Source organism: Carassius carassius, chromosome 13, assembly GCF_963082965.1.
Source record: "Carassius carassius chromosome 13, fCarCar2.1, whole genome shotgun sequence".
Classification (NCBI taxonomy): domain Eukaryota; kingdom Metazoa; phylum Chordata; class Actinopteri; order Cypriniformes; family Cyprinidae; genus Carassius; species Carassius carassius.
Genome location: NC_081767.1, coordinates 22,981,350 through 23,005,205, shown reverse-complemented (window position 1 = coordinate 23,005,205; position 23,856 = coordinate 22,981,350). Strand labels below are relative to the sequence as shown.

Sequence of the window (23,856 nt, the reverse complement as noted above, 5' to 3'; positions counted from 1 at the left end):
ATCATAGACAGATGGAAAAGGAGAGAGAAAGAGGAATGAATTAAAATGAAGGAATGTGTGAGAGAGAGAGGAGCTTATATACATTTTATCTCTCTAGCAATTCCAGAAAGTAAACTAGTTTCGGCCCCTTGGGCAGAGTTTTAATAAGGGAGCATGTGCTAGTTTTGCTTCGAGCTGGAATGGGCAATATCAGGATTTCCTGAGTGATAAATTACCTTATGTCTTCCTGAGTTTAATGAGTGAACATACAGAAGGATTTTAACAGCTATTATCTATCATGGTACATTTGTTGCTGGCTGAGGGAAAGTTGCTGATGTTACAATATATTGAGAAAGACTGAAAGAATTTATGATTTGACACATCACTGTAGACATAGATGTGCTGTGCTGCCTTTGTATTCACAAAACATTCTGAGACCACACGATTTAGAAGAACCGTCCATCTTACAGTACTGCATGTGACAACAGAGTCTATGCTACATTTTTGACATAATATCTCCAGTTACTTTGTCTATTTTTTTCTCAGCCAAAAGACAATAGTTCCAAACATAATAAGAAGTGTAGGATAACCATTGTTCTCCTCCGTGCCTGGGCAACACACAGCAGTTCCTGAGGGAATTAGTGTTATTGAATGAAACTGTTCCGTATATGATTCAATGATTTGTTCCTGAATATGATTCAAATGGCTTATTCATAAAGACAGCAACTTGCAATGATGCGATCTTCAGAAAGAGTTACTACAAAATCTAATTCGGGATGTGATATCAGATATTAAATAAAAATAAAAAAGGAACGTAAAAATAAGGATGGAGTAGTTGGAGTCAGCATGATTTAAGTTTACTTTATGCCTCTATTCCCTGCACTCTTTTTCAGAGGATTCATAAAATATCACCTGGCCCTCCCTAAAATGGTAATGTGTCATATCAGAACAGCTGCCAAGAGCGGTGGAGAGAGGAAGGAGAGGGGGTGAAGTGAAGGGCGGGATGTGATCAAACAACTCATCCTCCCCCGATCAATCAGGAAGGGTCTGATTAACGGAAGCAGTGTTATAGTTTGGCATGAGTCTTAGTTGTGTGTGTGTGTGTGTGTGTTAGTTTGTGTCTGTGAACTTTGTGCACGTCTGCACAGAGGGCAGGTGGCCCAGCAGATCAGATCTCTCACCTAAATCAAGCACAAACTGTCTGCTTCACCATGAGTTGATTAATGATCAAGACATCAACACTGAGATGTGAACACTGTGGTTTCCAGTGACAACATCTTCCTGAAGGACAGATACAGTTGAATGCATTAAAAATTAATCATATTATTTTTGAGGTTCTTTAGTTAGTTTTGCCTTTTGGGGGGGGGGGGGGGGGGCGAAATCAAGCTTAAAGGGTTTAGTTCACCCAAAAATAAAAACTCAACATTCTTCAAAATATCTTCTTTTGTGTTCCACAGAAGAAAGAACTGCATACAGGTTTAGATGGTCAGTAAACAATTGTTATTTTTGGATCGACTATACTTTTAAGATGGATTTTCCAGCAGGGGACCTTTAAAACATCACGTCAATTTCATTAGAGAAATTCTTTTAAACTTTTCTTATGAATCAGAGTGTCACAGAATTGTCCTGTATGTTAACTATGCTGCCACAGACAGAGTATTAACATGTGTCTAAGGGAAGATGAAAAATAGTAAGCGTCTTTGCAATTAAAACGCCAACGTAAACATAACAGATTATGAGCAATAAAACCATGGAGCTTCCCCATAAATCTTTAAACTGTTACTGGATTACCATCAGAGCACACAGGCAACATCGAGAAGTATTCTAGCTGTAACACGAGCCAAAGTACTTTGCCAATAAAATCAACTACACTCATTTTCTAAACACATTTGTTCATGTTTTGTGTACAAACATACATAATTCATGATTTTAAGAGAAATGTTACATAGTAATGCCCACAGAAATGGTTGTTCTCAAACCACCGTTGAGTGTTGATATATATGTTCTGAGCAGGATTCAGCTGTCTTGCTAACTGAAGCCAGCACTTTTTATTTATGAAATAGCAATAGTTTTATTTATATAATGTGTAGAATATACTGGTATGCATAGCAACTAATTGTGCAGACATAAATCAAGAAGCATTTAAAATATTCTTTCAGACACCTTTAACAATGTTAGATCATTTTTAGAAGACCATTAATTGGTCTTCAATTTTATTTTATTTTTTGTAGACATCATGGCACAACTTCAAATGGGTGAGCAATTAGCAATATATAATATCAAAATAAAAAGAGAAAACAACTGTTTGTCATTTGATTCATAAAATGCAACTATCAGGCAAATTATTACTGCCTCCATATATTATTAAAGATTATAAACAAAGGAGATATTAATATGCTCTGTGTAGAAAGGAGTGATGTACACATAAATGTGTACATATTAGCCCTTACTGTGCTATTTAGTCATATTTTCATTAGATTGTACTAGATCACTGACTTAATTTGGAAAAGCATGTGTTGATAGTCAGTCTACCACACAAAAGCAAAGCAAAAAAAAGAGAGAGAGAGAGAGACATAAGTGAACACCCTCCCCTATTAATGTTTTTTTTCTAAGTAAATAAATGGCTTTTGCCCTCCTTAATAAGTTCACTGCATTGGCAAACATGATTTATTGCCAATTAAGCCTAAAAATTAAACATAAATCACACTGACTAAGGGATCCCCTGAGCGGAGCGGAGTGGAGCCAAGCATTGAGTAGAAGTAATGAAAGCTGATCCGGGAAAAACACACAAAGTCATGTATCCATAGGAATACATTGTAAGCTCATTTTTATGGTGATAATCATACACAATTTGATCTTATTGATGTTAATAAGTTCACCTCCATTGATTTGCCTCAACTGTTCATTATGCACTAAATGATAATGTGTTTCATATAGTATACTTATAATCTTTACAGCATATCGGTCATTTTTACATTACTGTACCATCATGATTTTTTAAGATGATCCATAATTTCTTTGAAAAACTAAAAATGTAGCCATGAAGCATGTATAATGTAAAACTATACAATATATACACAGTACTCTGACCAACATCAAATGAAGAGCAGTTCCAAACTGATTCAGACTAGTACAAAAACACCTAGGAGCAAAATGTTGTGCTGTTCATTAAACTGAATCAATGAACCCGTGATTAATAAACTGGGTTTAAACCGTCACCCAAAGGCATTCAGACTATAGACTGCAACATCTGACAAGCCTGTTCCAAAGCCTGTAGGTGAGCCGTGTTGCTTAGATTTACTTTTATTTGATGTAATCCTTAAACTTAATCCTCTCAGGATCCTAAAAAAGAATATTGCACACATTGATAGTGAAATAATAACATTTTTGAGGGCTCTTTACATTGCTTTGATACTCTATTGCATTCGACCTTCATTTCAAATGTTTGGAATTGTCTTTTGCCATCTTTTATCTGTCCTCATCAGGCCTGGAGTCATTTGAGGTGCATTTTGGTCCTCCTTTGAATGAAATTTGTGTCTTGATTGTGCTTAAAATGAAGTTTGCTATTTTTAGAAGATTTTAAATAAAAGCAAGCCTTTAGACCTGAAAACACGTTTGTTGAAAAAAAGTGTCCTTTGTGTGGAAATTGCATTCTTTTTGTTCTGAAAAAAATTTGATTTGAAGCATAAAATGTATCTTATTCTACTACATGAAAATGTCAGAACCAAACCAGACGGTATCGTTGTCTATGTGCTGAATATTTGAACTCGGAGGTGAGTCTTGAGATGTGATCACATCCATGGAAACAGTAGTAGTACAGGCAAACAGAAGGTCAGAAGGGTCAGGCTTGTACGACTAGCACGTCCCTTTAACAACTCCTGATTGGTCTCATCGGGGCTTTGGGAATCCGAGGCAGCTGCTGATTGGCTACGACTGGAGCACATCTCATAAAGGTTTCCGGAAAACTGCATCTTTTTGGACTCTTGCCTCAGAGACTCCCACACCACAGCAGCCTCCTCGGGGCAGCCGGCCATGGCCACATTTGCACAGTCATGAAAATCATCCCAGGATCTGCAACAGACACAAGCTAAAGGTTAAATCTCCTGGATTATTAATACCTAATCTACAAGCTAATGAGTGAGAATCTGGTAAAAAAAAATACATCTGAAACTTGAAACATCTTTCATGTAGCCATAGTTCAATGTTATTAACTTACTTACGGCCAGGCTCTGAATTCAAGATATTTGGATATTATATTTAGTAAGATGTTAGTTATAACAAGTATGAAGCACTATATGTTTTATATTTTAAAAACTTTGAACCCAAAATAAAATTTTTGGTTAATCTACACTTTGAAATGACCGTACATCAAGATGATAAATATTCCTATTTATGTGAAATAAAAAGCTTGACGTAGGGATACAGAACAATAATTCTGTAACATTTTTTCCTGCCATCTTTTAATATTTCTTTGACAATAGCATTCTGTAATAATAATAATAATAATAATAAAATTATAGTGGTTGAAATGTGCTACTTTTTTTTTTTAGCATTTTATGTATCCAAAAAAAGACACAATTAAAATATTTTCACACTTTTTTTCATAAAAAGACACAATTTCAGCATGTTCCAAGAAAAATAAAAATATTCAGATTTTCCTTTGTTTTCTCCTCACATCTCTTCTCATCACTATTATCTTGCTCTTCTCTGGCCTGTTGTTTCCTTGGTAACCAATTTTTGATAAAACATCATGGCAAAATTACCGTATTTCTCGGACTATAAGTTGCACCTAAGTATAAGTCGCATCAGTCCAAAAATATGTCATGATGAGGAAAAAAACATATATAAGTCGCACTGGACTATAAGTCGCATTTATTTAGAGCCAAGAACCAAGAGAAAACATTACCGTCTACAGCCGCGAGAGGGCGCTCTATGTCTTCAGTGGTATGCTACAGGAGCACTGAGCAGCATAGAGCGACCTCTCGTGGCTGGAGAAGGTAATGTTTTCTCTTGGTACATTTCTCCTGGTTCATGTCAAATTAATTTTGATAAATAAGTCGCACCTGACTATAAGTCGCAGGACCAGCCAAACTATGAAAAAAAGTGTGACTTATAGTCCGGAAAATACGGTATTGATAGTTTTTATTGATGGAAATAACAAAACAACTGATGGACAGTAGATCATTATCACCTAAATAAATAAATTCTTTGTTAAATGATCATCGTGGTAAAACTTTATTTTAAGGAACGATTCCCACCACTAACAAGTTGCTTAATAGCATACATATTACTAGCATATTGGCTGTTTATTAGTAATTATAAAGCACATATCAATGCCTTATTCTGCATGGCCATATTTTAGATCCCTTAATCTTACCCCATACCTAAACTTAACAACGACCCTATTAACTATTAATAAGCAAATTTGGAGTTTATTGAGGGTAAATATGTGTTTCCTATTCAAAAGTGTTATCAACATAGTTTTTCAAAAGTATTTTTTTGTAATATTTGTTTTATTTTATTTTATTTTATTTTCATGTTTTAACACTGAGGGCCCTATAATACACCCGGCCCAATGCGACGCAAGGTGCGGGGCAAGTGTGTTTGCTAGTTTCAGTCCGGCTATTTTAAGGAGCTCAAAACCTGGTCTAAAGTCTGGCGCAATGTTTTTTCTTTGTTATTTAAAGAGCATACATGCTGCTTATTAAACACAGGGACGCACAGCAGCACACAAACATGCCAAATATTACAAATTAAAGGATTATTAAACATAAGGATTTTTTTGTAGGCTAAATAAATAAATAAATACATATATATATATATATATATATATATATATATATATATTTTTTTTTTTTTTTTTTTTTAATACATATATATATTTATATATACACTTTACACTTTTCATTTATATCGTTAAAATAGGGCCCTGAAAGTCTGAGTAAAACAGTCTATACACAAAAACTAGAAGAAATAAATTATGTAGGCAAAAAGTTTAAGTTCCCAAGAGATTCACAAGTTTCATTTTGACCTTCATATAGCAAAAAGAAAAAGAAAAAAAAAATCTGTTTTGATAAAACTCAACCACAGGGACATAAAAGTTCCCTATGAAGAAACACCCTTTTAAGTTAAAACCCCACTTCTTAAATAGACTGAAGCGCAGCAGGACTGTTACCTATTAAACAGTGATGTATTGTGTGCAGCTAGTGGAAGTCTGTCCTTCAGTGCCACTATGTCCTTCACTACCAGTTCTTTTCTTAAATGTTCCTCTCAGATCTCTCAGTCTTTGCCTAAGCCTGACACTTTGCGATCTGGTGGGAGAATGTTTCTGTTCCCCTGACAGATGATCAGATATATATCCCGAGAACCTGTGTGTGAACGTGTGCAAGATCCTGCATACCTGTGTATGCATATGTGCACGCGAACAGTGAGCTCAGTGCCAGATTTAATTGGCACCTGGAGGAATAACGCTTAAATAGCTGTGTTAAAGAAAGCACCGTCTTCATTGCCTGCATGTGCATGCCTTGAATGCTAAACACAGGACCATATAAGGCTGTTGCGTGGATCATGATTCATTCAGTAAGTGGCGTAAACGGGCGATGTGTAACGGATTGAGTCTGACTGGAAGATATACAGGAGGCTGTTCTTTAACAACATCATGCTGCTACACAATGAATACTTAAAGAGCTCCTGCAGCTACACGGTTGTGACATAATATAAAGTCATATCATAGATCCGTGATCTATGATGGGGCAGATGGGAAAAGACAGATAGGGAAATAGAGAGAGAGATCTAGTCTTCAATTAGAATATCTAGAACTTGGGAGGAATGGAAAGATGAGTGAGCTGAGGAAGAAATGGAGAAAAGAGTAGAAGGGAGCAACAGAAAATGAGATGAAAGGCAATGTAGGGAGGTAGAGAATTAACAGAGCTGGGTAGATTACTTATGAATTGTAATCAGTTACTGATTACAGATTACATGAAATACTTTTGGATTACATTTAGATTACATTTGTGCTCTCTCTCTGCATGAGCCCTGAACACCAGAACACCGCGGTGCTGAATTGGGCTCTTTCACATCCCTTTCTGTTTGTTTAAACTGCGATTTGTTTTTGTTCGTTCAGGTGCAGGAGGAAGTTGCAGGAGAACTTCGCAGAAGAGAGCTCGGTTCAGTGTTGCTGTCTGTGAGACGCGGCTCTCTCTCTCCGCGTGCGCACTGAACACAGCGCGCGAGTAACAGCTACTCAGTTGAGCGCTTTTCCGCGTCTTTTGTTTGAATGCTTTTTAATCGTTTCAATCAACAAGTGCAAGGCTTAAAAACACGTGAAAATGGTAAGCTTTTGTGACGACACGCAGCAGCGTTCTGTCAACTGTCCTGATCGTCTTTTTAGGCTGGCGTCACCCAGACGGTTGAAATCGCCAGGGCCCCCCCCCTCGGCCGTGGGTCCCTATAATCGTCACCACCTTTCACCACACTAGCGACGGCCCTGAGTGTGAGCGAGGCATTTAGTGTGGCTATACAGAGAAGTAAATGTGATGACTGTTCATTCCTGTTATGCATGACCCTTTGGCCTCTGTAATATATAAAAATATCAATATGCTGATACCAAAATATCATATGCCGGACTTTCAGAAATATGCTCTGGTAAAACTTTAACTCTGACTAATATTAAAATTGAATTTAATGTCACTATTTAGACAATGGGAACAAAATGAAGAGGATAGAACCTAGGATGGAAAACAGGAAAATCAAAGTTGGCACACCACAGCTCCAAAAGTATGTTCTCACCTTGGATGAAAATAAGCTAAAGCTAAAATTCGCCCTTGAGAGTTAGATATAATTCATGATCATTTCTGCAATTTTGTTGTGTTGTCAAATAAATCACAAAACATCATAGTTCGTAAAATCCATCGTTGAAGCATGTGTTGTTTTACCACTGAAACTGATAAAAAATTAACTCCTATTTTCACTATTGTGATATTTTGATAAAATAAAATTATGATTTCCATTTTTTTTGGACTCTAATATTTTATGCATCATATTAAGATGTATGATGGAGATGTGGAAATGTACTGGCAAACAAAACCCAGTTAAAAATGAATCTGAATTGTTTATTTTCTTTAGGTATTTATGTGGAAATATATATTTTCAACCTTTCAAAATATGGGGTTGGTAAGATGTTTTTTTTTAAATGATGTTTAAATGAGAATCTTATGCTCAACAAGGCTGCACTGATTTGATTAAGAATACAATAAAACAGTCATATTATGAAATATTATTAAAATGTGTAAATGTAAAATTAAAATATATTCCTGTGATGGCAAAGCTGAATTTTCAGTATCCATTATTGTGTCACAATGTTAAAGTATTAACTGTGACTTTTGATCATTTGAATGCATCCTAGCTGAATAAAAGCATTCATTTCATAAAATGCATAATTTTGAATGGTATGTGTACAGTATATACAGTTATGGTTGTGTTTGTGTTGTTCCATTTTTTCCTTACTTGCAAATAGAGTCGATCTCCTGCGTATCCTCGTCTTTTTGGGAGCTGACAGACAGACTGTCTCCTAGGGCAAGCAGACACTGGGCAAACCCTTTATAGATGGAGCTGCACTTCTTTGTGGCTGCAGCCGAACATGGACTGGGGACAAGCACTAGAACAAATATAGACAAACAATTAACAAAATTATTACAACTATTTAATTAATAATTTCAGTATTTGTATCTTGAAATGTAAGATTAAAGGTATACTTCACCCAAAAAGGAAAATGCTGTCATCATTTACTCACCCTTATAAACGTGTATGAATTTATTTCTTGTTTTGAACAGGAAAGAAGATATTCTGAAGAATTTTGGTAGCCAAACAGTTGATGGTAGCCACTGACTTCAGTAGTACATTTCTCCATACTTTGGAACTAAAAGGGTACCGTCAACATTCTTCAAAATATCGTCTTTTGTGTGTAACTTGAGGGTGAGTAAATAACAGCATTTTCATTTTTGGCTAACATATCCATTTAAATAAGTATTTTTCCTGAAGAAAATTATATATATATAGTTTTTTCAAGCTTTCAAGTCTGTTATGGTTCATTTTCTTTTCAAAAGCTCAAATACAAATTGGATTTTCATAAATAAATAAAAATACACTCATTCCCCAAAACATAGGCAAGGTCATAAACATGGCTTTCACTACAATCCTTTACAGACCTGACGAAAAACACTACACAAGAGCCTTCAGAACTGCTGGATTTGTGGGATTCTTGGTTATTTATAATTTTTTTTATAAAGAGTATAGTGCTACATTTCATTGTAAGAACACAGGGTAATAACCTTGATTACATTCCAATAATTTAGTAAGGTTCCAAAAATCTTTTTTTTAAAATGTACCTGACTTGATGGGAACATTAGCAAAATGTTTTAGAACATATTTTTGTTGGATGGGTCTGTGCATGCGCCAGTGTTCTACCAACCTCCATTGCTCCTAGTTGTCACCACTGATAAGCTACTACTAAATATTGTAGAAACATAATTTTCTGTAAAGCTGCTTTGCAATGATTTGTAAAGTAAAAAGCGCTATACAAATAAACATGAATAGAATTGAAGGGAAGTAATGCTCAACCTAAGATGCAGAAGGATCTTAATTGGGTCAGACAGCAAATCACCGGCACTCTCCTAATTCCCTTAAGGAAATGAATGATTCATATTTGATAGGATAGAGTCTTCTCTCTCTCTACCTCCCATCCACGTACCCCCGCTAGCTTTATTCCCACACTGCTGCAAACCTATTGATTTTCAGCTATGTTTTTGCAGTGAGGTCTAAGGATTATTGGTTTCACTCATCCACATCAACATTTAATGACGATCTGGAGAAGGAGAGAAAACCAAGGCATACATTAGAGGAGGAGAAGACAAAGAACTCTTTCACAATCACTGAAGCAATGCACGTAAATGGTAATGATGGAAGAAATCAGAAAGACTGAAGTGCTTTGATGACGCCAAGGGGAAATTTAGACAACCATCACTCAATACGAGACTCAATAGAACTATCCATACTAAAAGTATAAGGGATAATATAAAGCAAGCTGGCCACTATTGCAAACAAAAAAAAACAAACATCTTGCTTAGATGGTTATAAACCAAATAAATATGCGGGCATGATGTATTGATTTGAGTTTAAATTATTAAATATTTTTATTTCTGTATATCACCTGGAAGATTCCTGAAAGATGTTTTACAAACATTGGCCTAGCAAAAAGATGAACAGTGCAACAATATTACAGCAATATACTTTAGTTAAGTTTAATGAGTATAGTGGAAAAAAAAATTGACCAATGAATAATACAATTACCAATCAGAATCAAGTATTCCAGAGAGCCAGAGTTTAGCCAGAGGACATAAGCTAACATGAAATAACAATGACCAGTTGTATTTTTATTAACTAACATGAACAAAGATTATTACTGTAACAAATGTATTGCTCTTCTTTGTTAATTAATGCTAGTTAATGAATGAACTAACCTGAACTAAAGTATTACAGATTAACCATTCCTGAAACATTTACATGCAGTACAGACCACACCATATACAAAGAACAAAACTGAGCAGCCTGGGAGGAAAATGAAATCATCTAAGAAGTGGATATGTCCAAAAAATCTCATCGGATCAAAACAGAGACAAGAACTTACTGTGTCCAATTACAGTACATATCTCTGAATTTGTATCTCTGGCCGATGCTCAAGCGGGTTGAAGGGTAGTCTGTACCACTGCCTGCATTAGTAATGTTATTACTGATGTTGTGTAATCCAAGCTCTGATATATCTGAGTGCTGTCTTCGCACACACAGCGTGATCTGGCCTGGACCATTCAGCTCAGCGAGCCGTTATGACCCAGGCGGCAGACACAGGGCTTATTTGAACCACAGCATTAATTTTTAATCTGTGGTGCCAGAGATCCACGGGGAGTCCATAGGGTTATTAAATAAATAAATTATATAAAACAGGGCACTTGCATGAGAGTAGACTGCAGAGAGTGAATGAGAAAGAAAAGAGAAACTGGGAAAGTGGAAAAAAGGAATACAAAAAAACAAACAAAATAGGCAGCATTTGAATTAGGTGTATCAATTTCATATTAAATATGCTTAGTATTTATATTAAATAAATTTAATTTATATACATTTAATTCTATATAGCTAATTAAATTCACATCAAATTTATACTCCAGAATAAATGAATAATATGAATTTAGTAAGTGTTATGTCTCTTTAAAGCTTCGGAATGAATATAACATACTCCAAGAGAAAATATGATATGATATAACACTGCTACTTAAATGTGCAATACAGTTCATGAAATATAAATAGTTCACCCTAGCTGTAGAAATCACCATAGATTACAATACAGGTACTCAGACCATTACACAATACATAATCAAGCACTGTAACGTAACCTCTTTAAGGAGCATGTTATGAAACCTTGAAACAAAAACATCATAATAAATAATGTGGAGCGTTAAGATCACTTAGAGCAAAACAGTTGCATAATTTCCTGTCCTTAGCGTGACTCAGACACGAGTTGGAACAATAATACTATCTGTCTGTCTGTCTGTCTGTCTGTCTATCTATCGACTAAGTACTATTGACTTATTTACTTCAAATCTTAAATTCATTACAGATTAAAGATGGTGAATTCAGAAGATCTGTGGAATATAAGATGGGCAAGCAATGATGGAGATTTAGGCCACATATATGCCCATCTTCGATTCATGAGGTTAAATATGCAAGCTTTAGCCAGACCAATGCTGAGCAAGCAGATTTGCTGCTGAGGTTTGCTGCATGTGCCTCTCGCAGACATCCCACTGGAAGCACATCAAAATCAATGAAAACCATTTTTATTTGTCGGTTCATGAAGATTTGCATTCACAAACACAGTAGTGCATGTAAATAAGGTTCACTGGTATAAGCAGACATGCAGACAGGTTGCCAAAGAATTTTGGACAATTTCTGCTCTTTATGCTCATAGTCAAACCGTTCAAGAAGGAAGTAAAGAAGGTGCATATGGAATTTCCAGATGTTCATATCTCAAAAAACATCACAACATGCTTTGAAAAGTGTAGATTGTTATGGGTTATTATATGTCCCAATAATGATACTTCTATACCTAAAATTTATGTAATTAAGAATTTAATGTTTTATCATTATTTTTAGTTATTCTTTTTCTTTCTTTTTTTGTTGGAGCCAATATATACATACATAAATACATACATTTATTGAATCCATACACATTTGTGTGATGTAAGAGACTGCATTAGGCAGACCTCATTAAGACTTAACCACAATGCCTGCTGGGAGCACAGCTCAATCAAAAGCATAGTACAACTTTAGACAGACACAATGACTGAAACATCTATGTTATTCAAAATATTAAAGCATTCATTTAAAAAAAGTGAAACACATGGTTCTAAAAAAAGTCTTAAAGTGTCTTCAAAATAAAGGTTCCAAAAGGGGGTTTTCACAGTGATGTCATAGATTAACTATTTTTGGTTCTTCAAAGCACCTTTCAGTGAATAGTTTTTTTTTTCTTAGTCTAAAGACTTTTTTTCTACAATACAAAACCTTTTGTGCAATGGAAAGTTTCAAATGATGTTAAAGGTTCTTCATGGAACCACACCTACCAATAAAGAACCTTTATTTTTAAGAGTGTAAGGGTCACATAATTAGTAAATTAATTGTTATAATAGCAATAAACAGACACATTACTGGCAATCAAAATTCACAATATATATATATATATATATATATATATATATATATATATATATATATATATATATAAACCTTTAAATAATGCAATTGCAAAAAGAAAACTGGACATATTCTAACTACCATGGATAATGGTAGTTTTGCAACCATAGTAATAAACCAAATCTTCCCCATTTAGTGCAAATGTAAAAGATGCACCTAACATAAAGCTAAAGATAAATGTTCCTGTACGGTGCAAAATGAATTCACTGTCATCTAACCAAGTTTCAGTGGGACACATTAGGCACATGCTGATTGCACAACTCTGCAGAATGAAAGAACTGTTATTTTGTTTAAAATTAGAGGCAGTGGGGGCTTTGCTGCAAAGTTTTACTGCTGCACTATAGCAACTTTTTCTATGGTAACTGTAGGCCTCTCTTGCGTAGCATCGTTAGGGGCGACAAGCTAATAAGCCTAGCAGTGACAACATAGCGTGCGAAAGGAGAGGAGAGCCTCTATTCCCCGAGCTAACTCTGAAACAGGGCTTCCAAGTGAAGCTGCCTGCAATAGCACAAACAAATTCTGATAATTAGCTCATGCCAGCAAAGTCCCTTTCCAAGTGATTGGTTAATCACCTTGGTTTTCCATTCACACCTTCACTCCCAGAACACTGAATGGAGGGAGGCTGCGTGGGATGAGAAGAAGTGCATTCGCCAGCTGTTAATTTCTTTCATAAAACAGTAAGGTGACTGGATGTGATACAGAGATATGCACTGAAAATTGGAACTGGAACATTTTGCTATTGAATCTGAATTCAAATAAAAAAAAACTGAGAGGCAAAGCGAGTACAAACTTAATCTTCTTTAATAAGGATGAAAAATCCTGTTTGCCGCACTATGAGGTTTTCATATCCCAGGTCATCCTCCAGGTGAACTTATCTTTGCTAGCTGGATATTTCAAAAGCCAGTGGTGGAAAGATGCATCTTAACAGGAATATTTTTCTTTTGCTCTAACGAATGTTTTTCTCACGCACATGCCCTCAAATACTCAGAGAGATATAACATGCACAATTCCCAGAAGAGTTTACAAAATGTTGTATACCCTATGGGATTGTGGCAATGTCTTTCTCAACGCTAATGTGCTCCACACTGGCTTTGATCACGAGGAGGCAATAAGACGACCACAATAACAAAATCACTCACACGTGCCATCATGTGTCAATTTAAAAAGGTGGAAGGTAGAGGAGTAACCAAATGAGACAAGACTTGCATTCCATTGTATCTCTTCATTATCTCTCTTGGAACAGAGAAGATACAAGAGTTCAGTGATTTCAGAAAAGTGAGAGACTCAGACACTCACGAAAAGGCATGGAAAAGAGATATCATACTTCCATTGGCATTCATTTGACAGCTGCTATCTATCCAGAACAAGGTCACTGATGAATCTACACAGATGAAGGAACTCCATCACTGAGACTGTCCACTTAAATGCAGTTTAAATTAGATTCAGATTTGTTGGAAGAGCTTAGCAGTAAAGACCCAATTAAAATAATTTCCATATCAAATACAACTTTAATCTGTTAAACCACCACAGCAGCGTTTCAATTAATCTGGAAAAAAAAAGCTTCTGGTCTACATTTGACTTCAGGTGTATACAGTACTCTACCTATTAAAGGGATAGTTCACCCAAAACATTTAGGTGACTTTGTTTCTTCAGTAGAACACAAACAGATTTTTAACTCAAACCATTGCAGTCTATCACTCTTATAATGTAAATGGATGGGAATCATGGCTAAAACATACAATAAAAAAAAAAAACACAAAACCAAATTAAACCCTGTGGCTCGTGATGATACACTGATGTGTAAAGACACAAAACAATCGGTCTGTGCAAGAAACTCAACAGTATTTATATAATTTTTTACCTCTCTTTCCCACAACGTTCGAACTGTTAGATGCCTCACGCACATGCTGTTGAGAACACGCTCAGGAGAGTTCTAACAGTTCAGATATTGCGTGAATCAGAGGTAAAAAACAAAATAAATACTGTTTATCTATATAATCTGTTATTTAATAACAAGTGTGACTCTCACACAGGGTTGCCAAGTCCAAAGTTTTCCAGTGACCGTGGGCTACTTTTTATCACTACTTTTAATAACAACTAGTGATTTTCAAATTGAAATTGTGTATAACAATGCATAACAGTGACTGTAAAATATGTATTTTAGGTATGGGAGAGGTATATTTCAAGTTGTATTACATGTGGGCTACTGTCATTGGCCATTTTGTTTCACAGATCTGGCAACCCTGCTTTTGAACTGTCCTTTTCACACAACTGATTAAATACAGAATTTCAATCCACTTCTCCTGTTAGCCATTCACATCAAGCATTTTAATAATCCTTCTTATTCTATTAAAACAGGGAATTTCACATCACATAACTATAACGGTAACGACACTCAGCCAATCAGAATCCACCCAGCTTTAAAGAGCTTGCTGTGTGAATGAGACCTACAGTATATGGGAGGTGAGATGGAGGGAAAGGGGTTGAAAATTACTTGGTGAGGTAATTTTGATGAAAGGTTTTAAAATAAAAAATAAAAACTTTTATTTTCGCCATGGTATTGTTGACGCTTTGTGTGTTTCGTTGCAAAAGTCAAATTACTTTGTTCGTTCTTCCAAAAGAGGACACAACTAGAAATCAGTAGTTAAGTTTTATTAACAACACTGCTCCAGAACAGTACAACACAAATATTCAAGTGTGTGCAGTGCATTTTACGAAGGAAGGTTTTCTGAACCTGGAAAGGGGCGTAACATTTCTGTAACATGCTTGAGGAATTCGGCCAATCACAACACACTAGATAGCTGGCCAATCAGAGCACACCGTGCATGTTTTTGAACCTTAAACCGTGTTGACACATTGCATTACACCAAATACACAAAATAATGTTTTTTTAGCAAAGTCACATGACCACTTTAAAGAAGGCATATAAGAATTTTAAATTTGAAAATGACTGATATTTGCATATTTGGCATCAAAGCACTCAACCTGCACAGTTCATCATTCTCTCAGCCCCATTTACATGGAGAGATCATGTATTCATTTGAAAGTCTTAGAAGTGTCTTCAAGACAGAAACATTTCTTTGATTCTCAGCTGTTTTAAATGTAGTCTCTGTAAGAAGCTAACAGGAGCTGTCTTTATGCAGTGACAGAGGCAGAGAGAACAAAGCATAATAGTTTTTATGCTAAATCAAAAACCTTTGACAGGTTGGTGTGATTTCCCTGGTCTCTATTTCCCGCAAGTCTAATAACTACACTCAAAAATCCTCCAAAAGCTGTGAATAAACAAACCAGTATGTAATATTCCAACATCTAATCTTCTTGGTAAAACAAGAAATATGGTAGTGATTAAACAAGACAATATTCAAACAATCAAAGGGCGCAGTCTGTGGAGGCTTTGGGGTGGGGTTCAGTCTAGAAGCAAAACACAATTAGGATGCAGACCTTGAACGCATCAGTCATGTTTAACTGAGCGTCTGATGCTCCCACATACATTCCAGTCAGATGGTGAAAAATTATGACTGCATTAAAGCTCTTATATTAGGCCATCTCTCCTGGTACTCCCAATATGAAGGAAGAAGGATTCCCAGGAGCCTTTTTGATCATATGCAAATGCTGTTTTTAAAATATTCTTTCATCTGGCCATGTTGTGATGTCAGCTTTCTTTACACTGAACATGAAAACCTCACTTCTGGAATGCTAAAGTAAATTCACAGCAAAAATTTGCACTCTAAAAATAAGCATTGTGATTTCCAGCCACAGATTACATGATGCTGATGACAGCACATTTTTGCAGTGGTGAATAAACAGATTTTTTTATATATATAAATAAATAAACAGGTCAGGGATTAGGGATGATCCGTGAGCAGGGATAAGTGGTTCTCAATTACATTACAATTGAGTGCAACAGTAGGGTTCAGGAAGTAAAATCTCATTTATTTTCTCCATTGAGAAATAGATTTTTGTATGTTAATTTATGAACTTATTTCTACACAGATAATTATTCTTCAATACAAGCCAGGTTAGTGTGATTTCTACTTATTTATATATATATATATATATATATATATATAATGTTTCTTCTACCATGCTTAATTGGGCAGAAAGGTGGCCACTCAACACTGTAAAAAGTGAACAGTTGGATCAACTTAAAAATTACTTCAGTTGGTAACACCTAAAGACATTTTTCTCAACTTAAATTATCACATTTCAACTTCATTTCACTTAATCACACTTATATTATTTGAGTTCATTCAATCCTATTATTTACATTAGTCTGACTTAATTTCACCGCATTACAACTTAAATATATTAATTTTTTACTACAGTTAGATCAACTTAAAAAATACTTCAGTTGGTAACACCTGAAAAAAATTATGTTTCCTCAACTTAAATAATTATATTTTCTCAACTTAATTTCACTAGGTCAATCACACAAGACTCAAAGCTTTAGAGATATTTATTACCATTAATTCATTTATATCCTAACAGTGTTTTCTATATTACAAACTGTTGGCTGTCTTCCCAGCTAGTAGTAAATAGCAAAAAGTTTTATCTTAGACTGGATTTTTTGAACAAAAATTTACTAGAGTTGTTAATAATATTTTTATATCTTTATATTCTTTCTTTTTTATATCTTCATCTTCTTTATCCTATTTTGTTGTAAAATTGGGTATTATATCTAATATACAGCACCGACTGGAACTCACACCATTTCTTTCTCCTTTTTAATTTTATTTGTTCTCATATTGACTTTAGTAGCCCACATAAATTCCCATCCCAGGATGTCATACTAGTAACACCGCTGCCAATAATCCTGAAGGGAGCTCAACAAGCCAGTGACATAATTGAGTCAGGCTTTCTACATTCTTGAATCCATACATATTTGTATAAATCTGAATATTTTGGAATAAACTATTTTATTTGATTACATCATTTGCAATGCTTTATGAAATGAGTGATTCCCTCTGAGCTTGTTGGTTTGGTTCAAGGCTTAGAAATCTTTACCAAAGAATATTTTAAATCCTTATAAAAATAAATAAAAATAAAAATAGGAAAAACACTACATTGGAAACCAAGGCCCCCGAAAAATGATCTTATACTGTTGTGCTCTATTCACATTATATCTTAATACTGTATGGTCACACTTTATTTTATGGTCAAATTCTCACTATTAACAAACCATTAACTATGATTTTGCCTCAATAAACTCCCAATTTGCTGATTATTAATAGTTAGTAAGGTAGTTGTTAAGTTTAGGTTTGGGGTAGGATTAGGAATGTAGAATATGGTCATGCAGAATAAGTGCTTTAAGTACTAATAAACAACCTACATTGTTAATAATAGACATGCTAATAAGCAACTAGGTAATAGTGAGAATTGGCCACTAAAATAAAGTGTTATCGTTAATATAAATCCACCTTCATATTAATTTGACTCATGATGTACTCTTGTTTTTGATTATAACATAAATGCACCTTACCTTTGAACTTCTCCCTCCCTGTGTTCTCAGATTGTTGAGACTAGAGCTTCATAAGCTATAGAAAAAGTGGGTTTAAAATTAGAAAATCAAAAATTCTGAATTGTTGTTCAGCCAGTAAAAGTGGTAGTAAGGCTGAAAACTAAAAGCTTCACACTATACAAGCCAGTGAGTCACAATATTTTTCAATGCTATTTACCAGACCACATTTTTATTTTTCATAGAAATTGGTAATGCTGCACTCTGAAGAAGGCCACAAAATAATTGATGCTCTTTTGGTGACCACTTGGCATTGGCATACAATTTAGACAATGGCAGAAAAAGCAATTGTGTTTCTGAACAAAATCAAAGCAGGGACAGAACAACATCTAATCAGTAGAATGTTTTATTCTAGGATGATCAAAGACAATGATAATAAACATTTAAAAATTATAAACACGACCATTTGAAATGATGATCGGTGCAAATGGTACACAGAACAATACCACTAGAATGTGATCCATTGGTTAAACAAATGAAAAACAAAAATGTAAAAAAACATTAATTATAAAAAGTATAGCCCATTACAAATCAATCTGCCAAATAACAAGACGAATACTTTAGCAATTTGACACTAAAATTATTTACATTTATTTTTAATACAAATGATAAAAAGATATGCAATATGAAGGCTCATTTATCCAGATGACCTGTGTAGTATATATAATTTCAGAGCGCCAAATGACACGATTGACCAGAATTTATCTGAATTGTTCAGAATTTAGTATTCCAGAAAACCATATAATAACTGCATTTACTGTAGTGCTGAATATGAAAATCTATCAAATGCTTTTCTATGAAAATTGTGCTAATCAGATTGTTCATGCTTTAATTATTTGGACAAGAGAATGGATTCAGTCAATGACATTCTGAATGACCAAGACAGAAACATCTGTCTCAGAGCTTTACATTATTTACAACTGAAACTTGACAGGGGAATCCACCTATCTACACTATTAAAGATTCATGACTTGATTTAGTTTATATACAGATCTAATATGTAAGTAGAAACAGGTCTCCTGCACTTAATGAACAAGTGTTTGAGACTGTCACACGGATGTCTTGAAATTGGTCTGTCAAGTCCGCATTTAAAATAGTTTTTTTTGTTGCAGAGCAGGGAATTACACGCCACCATAAATGTGTTTTAACCTGTTTGCAACCACTAGTGCTAATAAGAAACACTCTTAGGCAATTAAATCAGCTATTCTTCCTAACTAACTGGAGTTGGAATCAGGGGAAGGCTTTCAGGGGGACTCAAACAAGTGGAGATGCTATTCTGGGCAGTGGATAGCTCCCCCCCCCAAGCTGTGTCAGAGGAACAAAAGCAGATTTTCTGGAAGTAGATTGTGTTCTACAATAGTGACAGAATTGGAGCTGTAAGGCTGTATATTCTGGCAACAGGCCTGTGCTAAACAAAAGTAGCACTCAAAACCCTGACTTGAGACTTCACACAGGAGACCAGCAGAGGTGTTTCTAAATGTACACTCATTGTTAGCACGAATGCCCTCATCTCTACCCTTTCTCTGTATTTCTCCTTCCCTTGAGTGCATGGCCTGGAGACTGTGGACCCTGGATCAGGTGAGCATTGAGGCCATGTTGAAACCATTTTCCATCTACCAAATAAATGAGCTTACTGCTAAGATCAATAGACGCTCCTCTCATCCTCTCTGATGGAGAATAAATGCGAGGTTCATTGCACTGGACACTAACACAGTGACCCAGTCCTGCTCTAATGAGTTTTTATCGACTGCAACATTGAAGATCCCAGCTTTGACTTATCAGGGTTAGTGCATGCTTCCAGGCATACATTCTGGGCCACTTCCAATTGCGGCAATCTTCTCTCCAAATGCTGCAGCATTCTTTTTTGCTCCTCTCCTCTGCAGAATTCCTCTGTTCTGCTATCTTTAGCTTTTTTTCCTTGCCTTCTCATCTGTTCTCTTTTCTCATCTGGTCTCCTCTCTTTTTTTACACTTGTCTCATCATCTCGAATCATCATTACTAATTTCTTCATCTTGACTTATTTCATTTCATGTACTCATTTTTGAGGGGGCTCGAGTTGGGGGGGGGGGGTTCATGTGACACACAGCAGCCACAACAGCACATATGTTTTATTTATTTTTTATTCGAAACATTCCCAAATGCATTAACAATATCATGAAATATCTTGATTCTCACCCTTATAGATTATGGTTATGATGCTCTATTGGGTTGAGATCTGGTCACTGTGGGGGCCATTTTAGTTCAGTGAACTCATTGTCATGTTCAAGAAACCAATTTGAAATGATTCGAGCTTTGTGACATGGTGCATTATCCTGCTGGATGTAGCCATCAGAGGATGGGTACATGGTGGTCATAAAGGGATGGACATGGTCAGAAACAATGCTCAGGTAGGCTGTGGCATTTAAACGATGCCCAATTGGCACTAAGGGGCCTAAAGTGTGCCAAGAAAACATCCCCCACACCATTACACCACCACCACCAGCCTGCACAGTGGTAACAAGGCATGATGGATCCATGCGGTTGTGCGTGTTGTGGCTTCACAAATGCTTTGCTGCATACCTCGGTTGTAACGAGTGGTTATTTCAGTCACACTTGCTCTTCTATCAGCTTGAATCAGTCTGCCCATTCTCCTCTGACCTCTAGCATCAACAAGGTTTTTTCGCCCACAGGACCGCCGCATACTGGATGTTTTTCCCTTTTCACACTATTCTTTGTAACCCTAGAAATAGTTGTGTGTGAAAATCCCAGTAACTGAGCAGATTGTGAAATACTCAGACCGGCCCGTCTGGCACCAACAACCATGCCACGCTCAAAATTGCTTAAAGGCCGTGTTGCAAGGTTAATTTTTTAACAAATTTGTGCAATTTGTTTGTGGGTAATAAACATTTAAACTGTTATCCATTGTATTTTATGTTTTTGGGTATCACAAAACGGAATATAATACGAAAAAGTAGGTACTATCTTACAGCGGTCTCCTTTCCCCTACAATGCATTGCATCACGTCACGTTGGGGAGAGAATTTACCAAAGCCGCCTTGAGAGCATTGAGAGTGATTAGAGAGAGACGAGTAGTAGACGAGAGTATTCAGATAGCGCAGATTATAGATAAATACATAGATATATATAGATAGATGGACTACATATATAGATAGATAAACAGACAGATAGATAGAGAGAGATCAACCAACAGCGACCCAAACGCACTCACTTCCCTACAGCACAAGCTTTTCAGCGCAGTTTCCATGGGACAGCACCCACACAAGCACCTGCCAAACACAGCGACACGCACACGGCTACGTTTGCAACAACATTTTCACCGGAGGACGAGATAAACGCTTAGAAACGTCCATATAGCAAGCATGATGCCTTCTATTTCTAGATGACAAAGACAAAGTTTACCAGTACTACGACACTATGACAAAGGTTACCAATACTTATCTGAACCTAACATCATGATCACTGCCACTAGATATAAAGAAAACGTAGATTTTTTTTTTACTCGGTGCTACTCAATGACAGTAAAAAATAAATAAAATTATATATATATATATATATATATATATATATATATATATATATATATATATATATATATATATATATATATATGTATATATGTGTACACATATATATGTGTGTGTGTCGTTATTGTGCACTGCTGCTCGTAGAACAGCTCCAGTGCTCATTGCTGCGATGCTAAATGATAGCAACTCACCAGGAAACTTCACCAACTCTCCACTAATTCTCCTCGGACCATGAATAGGCTTTGACGGACATCAGTTCTTGGCAATTCCTCATTTGCCCTCTCACGACTGGCTCGATCGAAATTACACGGCTGCGGATCATACGTGTTGGCTCTTGCCACCTCTTCCTCATCCCAGTCAGTCGATATAACGTTAGTTCTGATGCTGCGTTCCAGGCAGGTTTTTGAGCTCGTAATCACTATTTCATACCACTACTAACGACTTTGTACCGTTCCAGGCAAGTTACACCAAACTTTCTGAGCGCAAGGAATTGTAACTAGATTATTTATTTTATTGCAACGTTGCATTGACCTATAATCGTTTTTTCAACATGTACCACTTGCATTAACATTGCATCCGTAGGCAGTATTATTTGTAGGGGCTGCCATCGTTGTTTTGCGTGCTGTGTGACCTCGAAACTCGGAGTACATCGATCTAGTACGAGCCACGAGTTCATGGGTGGGAAGTCACGAGTTTGTTTGCCGTTCCAGTGCACTTTCACGGGTTTAAGGTTGGAAAAACACGGGTTACGGGTTGCCTGGACATCATACTAGACTGAGGCTACCTTTCCTCAACCTCTCCCCAACGTGACGTCATCACTGTGTTGCGTAAAAAAACCGTTAATACCAAAAACTTAAAAAATAGGTCTTTAAGACCATTTTTGAGACATTTTAAAAATGACATAAATATCTTGAGTGATTTATGTACCCATTAATCAAAAGTGGTGGTTAACCTGCAACATGGCCTTTAAATCACCTTCCTTTCCCATTCTGACATTCAGTTTGGAGTTCAGGAGATTGTGTTGACCAGGAACACACCCCTAAATGCATTGAAGCAACTGCCATGTGATTGGTTGATTAGATAATTGCATTAATGAGAAATTGAACAGGTGTTCCTAATAATCCTTTAGGTGAGTGTATATATATATATATATTTTTTTTTTTGTTGTTGTTGTTTTTTTCATTCGGAAACTGCCATCAAAATCTGTGTGATTATACTATATTAAATATAGAAAATAATAATAGGCTATTTTTTTGTCTTTTGGAAGCTGAACTTAAAATCCGCTTTGCTCAAAAATCTGAGGGGACACGTGCTACTCACTTTGAATGGGCATGAGGCCTATGATTTCTTGTCTTGTCTTATCTCTTCTTTTTACTTACTGTAGACTTGTATTTTCATCCCTTCACTCATCTTGTCTTCTCACCTCTCATCTTGTCTCTTCTCGAGTGTTCCTGTAGCTCAATTGGTAGAGCACTGCGCTATCAAGCGCAAGGGGGTTCGATTCCCTGGGAACACATGATATGTAAAAATGTATAGCCTGAATGCACTGTAAGTCGCTTTGGATAAAGGCGTCTGCTAAATGCATGAATTTAATTTAAATTTTTAAATTTAAATTAATTTAATTTAAATTTCTCTCCTTGTCTCTTTTCTCCTCATGTCTTGTCTCCTTGCCTCTTCATTACTCATTTCTCTTCCTCTTGTCTCATCTACTTTTACTCATCTCATTAATTTTCTCATATCCTTATCTCTTTAGTTCTCTTATCTTGTCTCTTCTCTTCTCTTCTCTCCTCGTCTCATCATTATTCATTTCTTCTCCTCTTGACTAATCTCATTTAATTTTTTCTCCTGTCTTCTAACCTCGTCTCGTTCTCTTTGTCTCTTCTCTCCTCTGTTCTTTTCTTCCTGTCTAATCCATGCTTATTTCTTCTCATATTGACTCATCTAGCTTCATTCTGTCTTTTAACTTCTCTCATCTTGTCTCCTTGTCTCATCACTTTTAATCTTATCTTGTCTAATGTATTTTCATTTGACCTCGACTCAT

The 23,856-nt window shown here is 35.8% G+C and overlaps 1 protein-coding gene across 1 annotated transcript in view; it reads right to left on the bottom strand.

Moving 5' to 3' along the window:
* Positions 1–3,587: 3,587 nt before the first annotated feature.
* Positions 3,588–23,856, bottom strand: part of LOC132156129 (neuritin-like) — a 39,250-nt gene continuing 18,981 nt past the window's right edge. Inside the window, exons 2-3 of the mRNA XM_059565003.1 lie at positions 8,485–8,635; positions 3,588–4,050 (exon numbers count right to left, since the gene is read on the bottom strand). Of these exons, the coding sequence (XP_059420986.1) occupies positions 3,771–4,050; positions 8,485–8,635 (431 nt within the window). The 3' untranslated portion in view covers positions 3,588–3,770. The remainder of the gene's footprint in view (positions 4,051–8,484; positions 8,636–23,856) is intronic.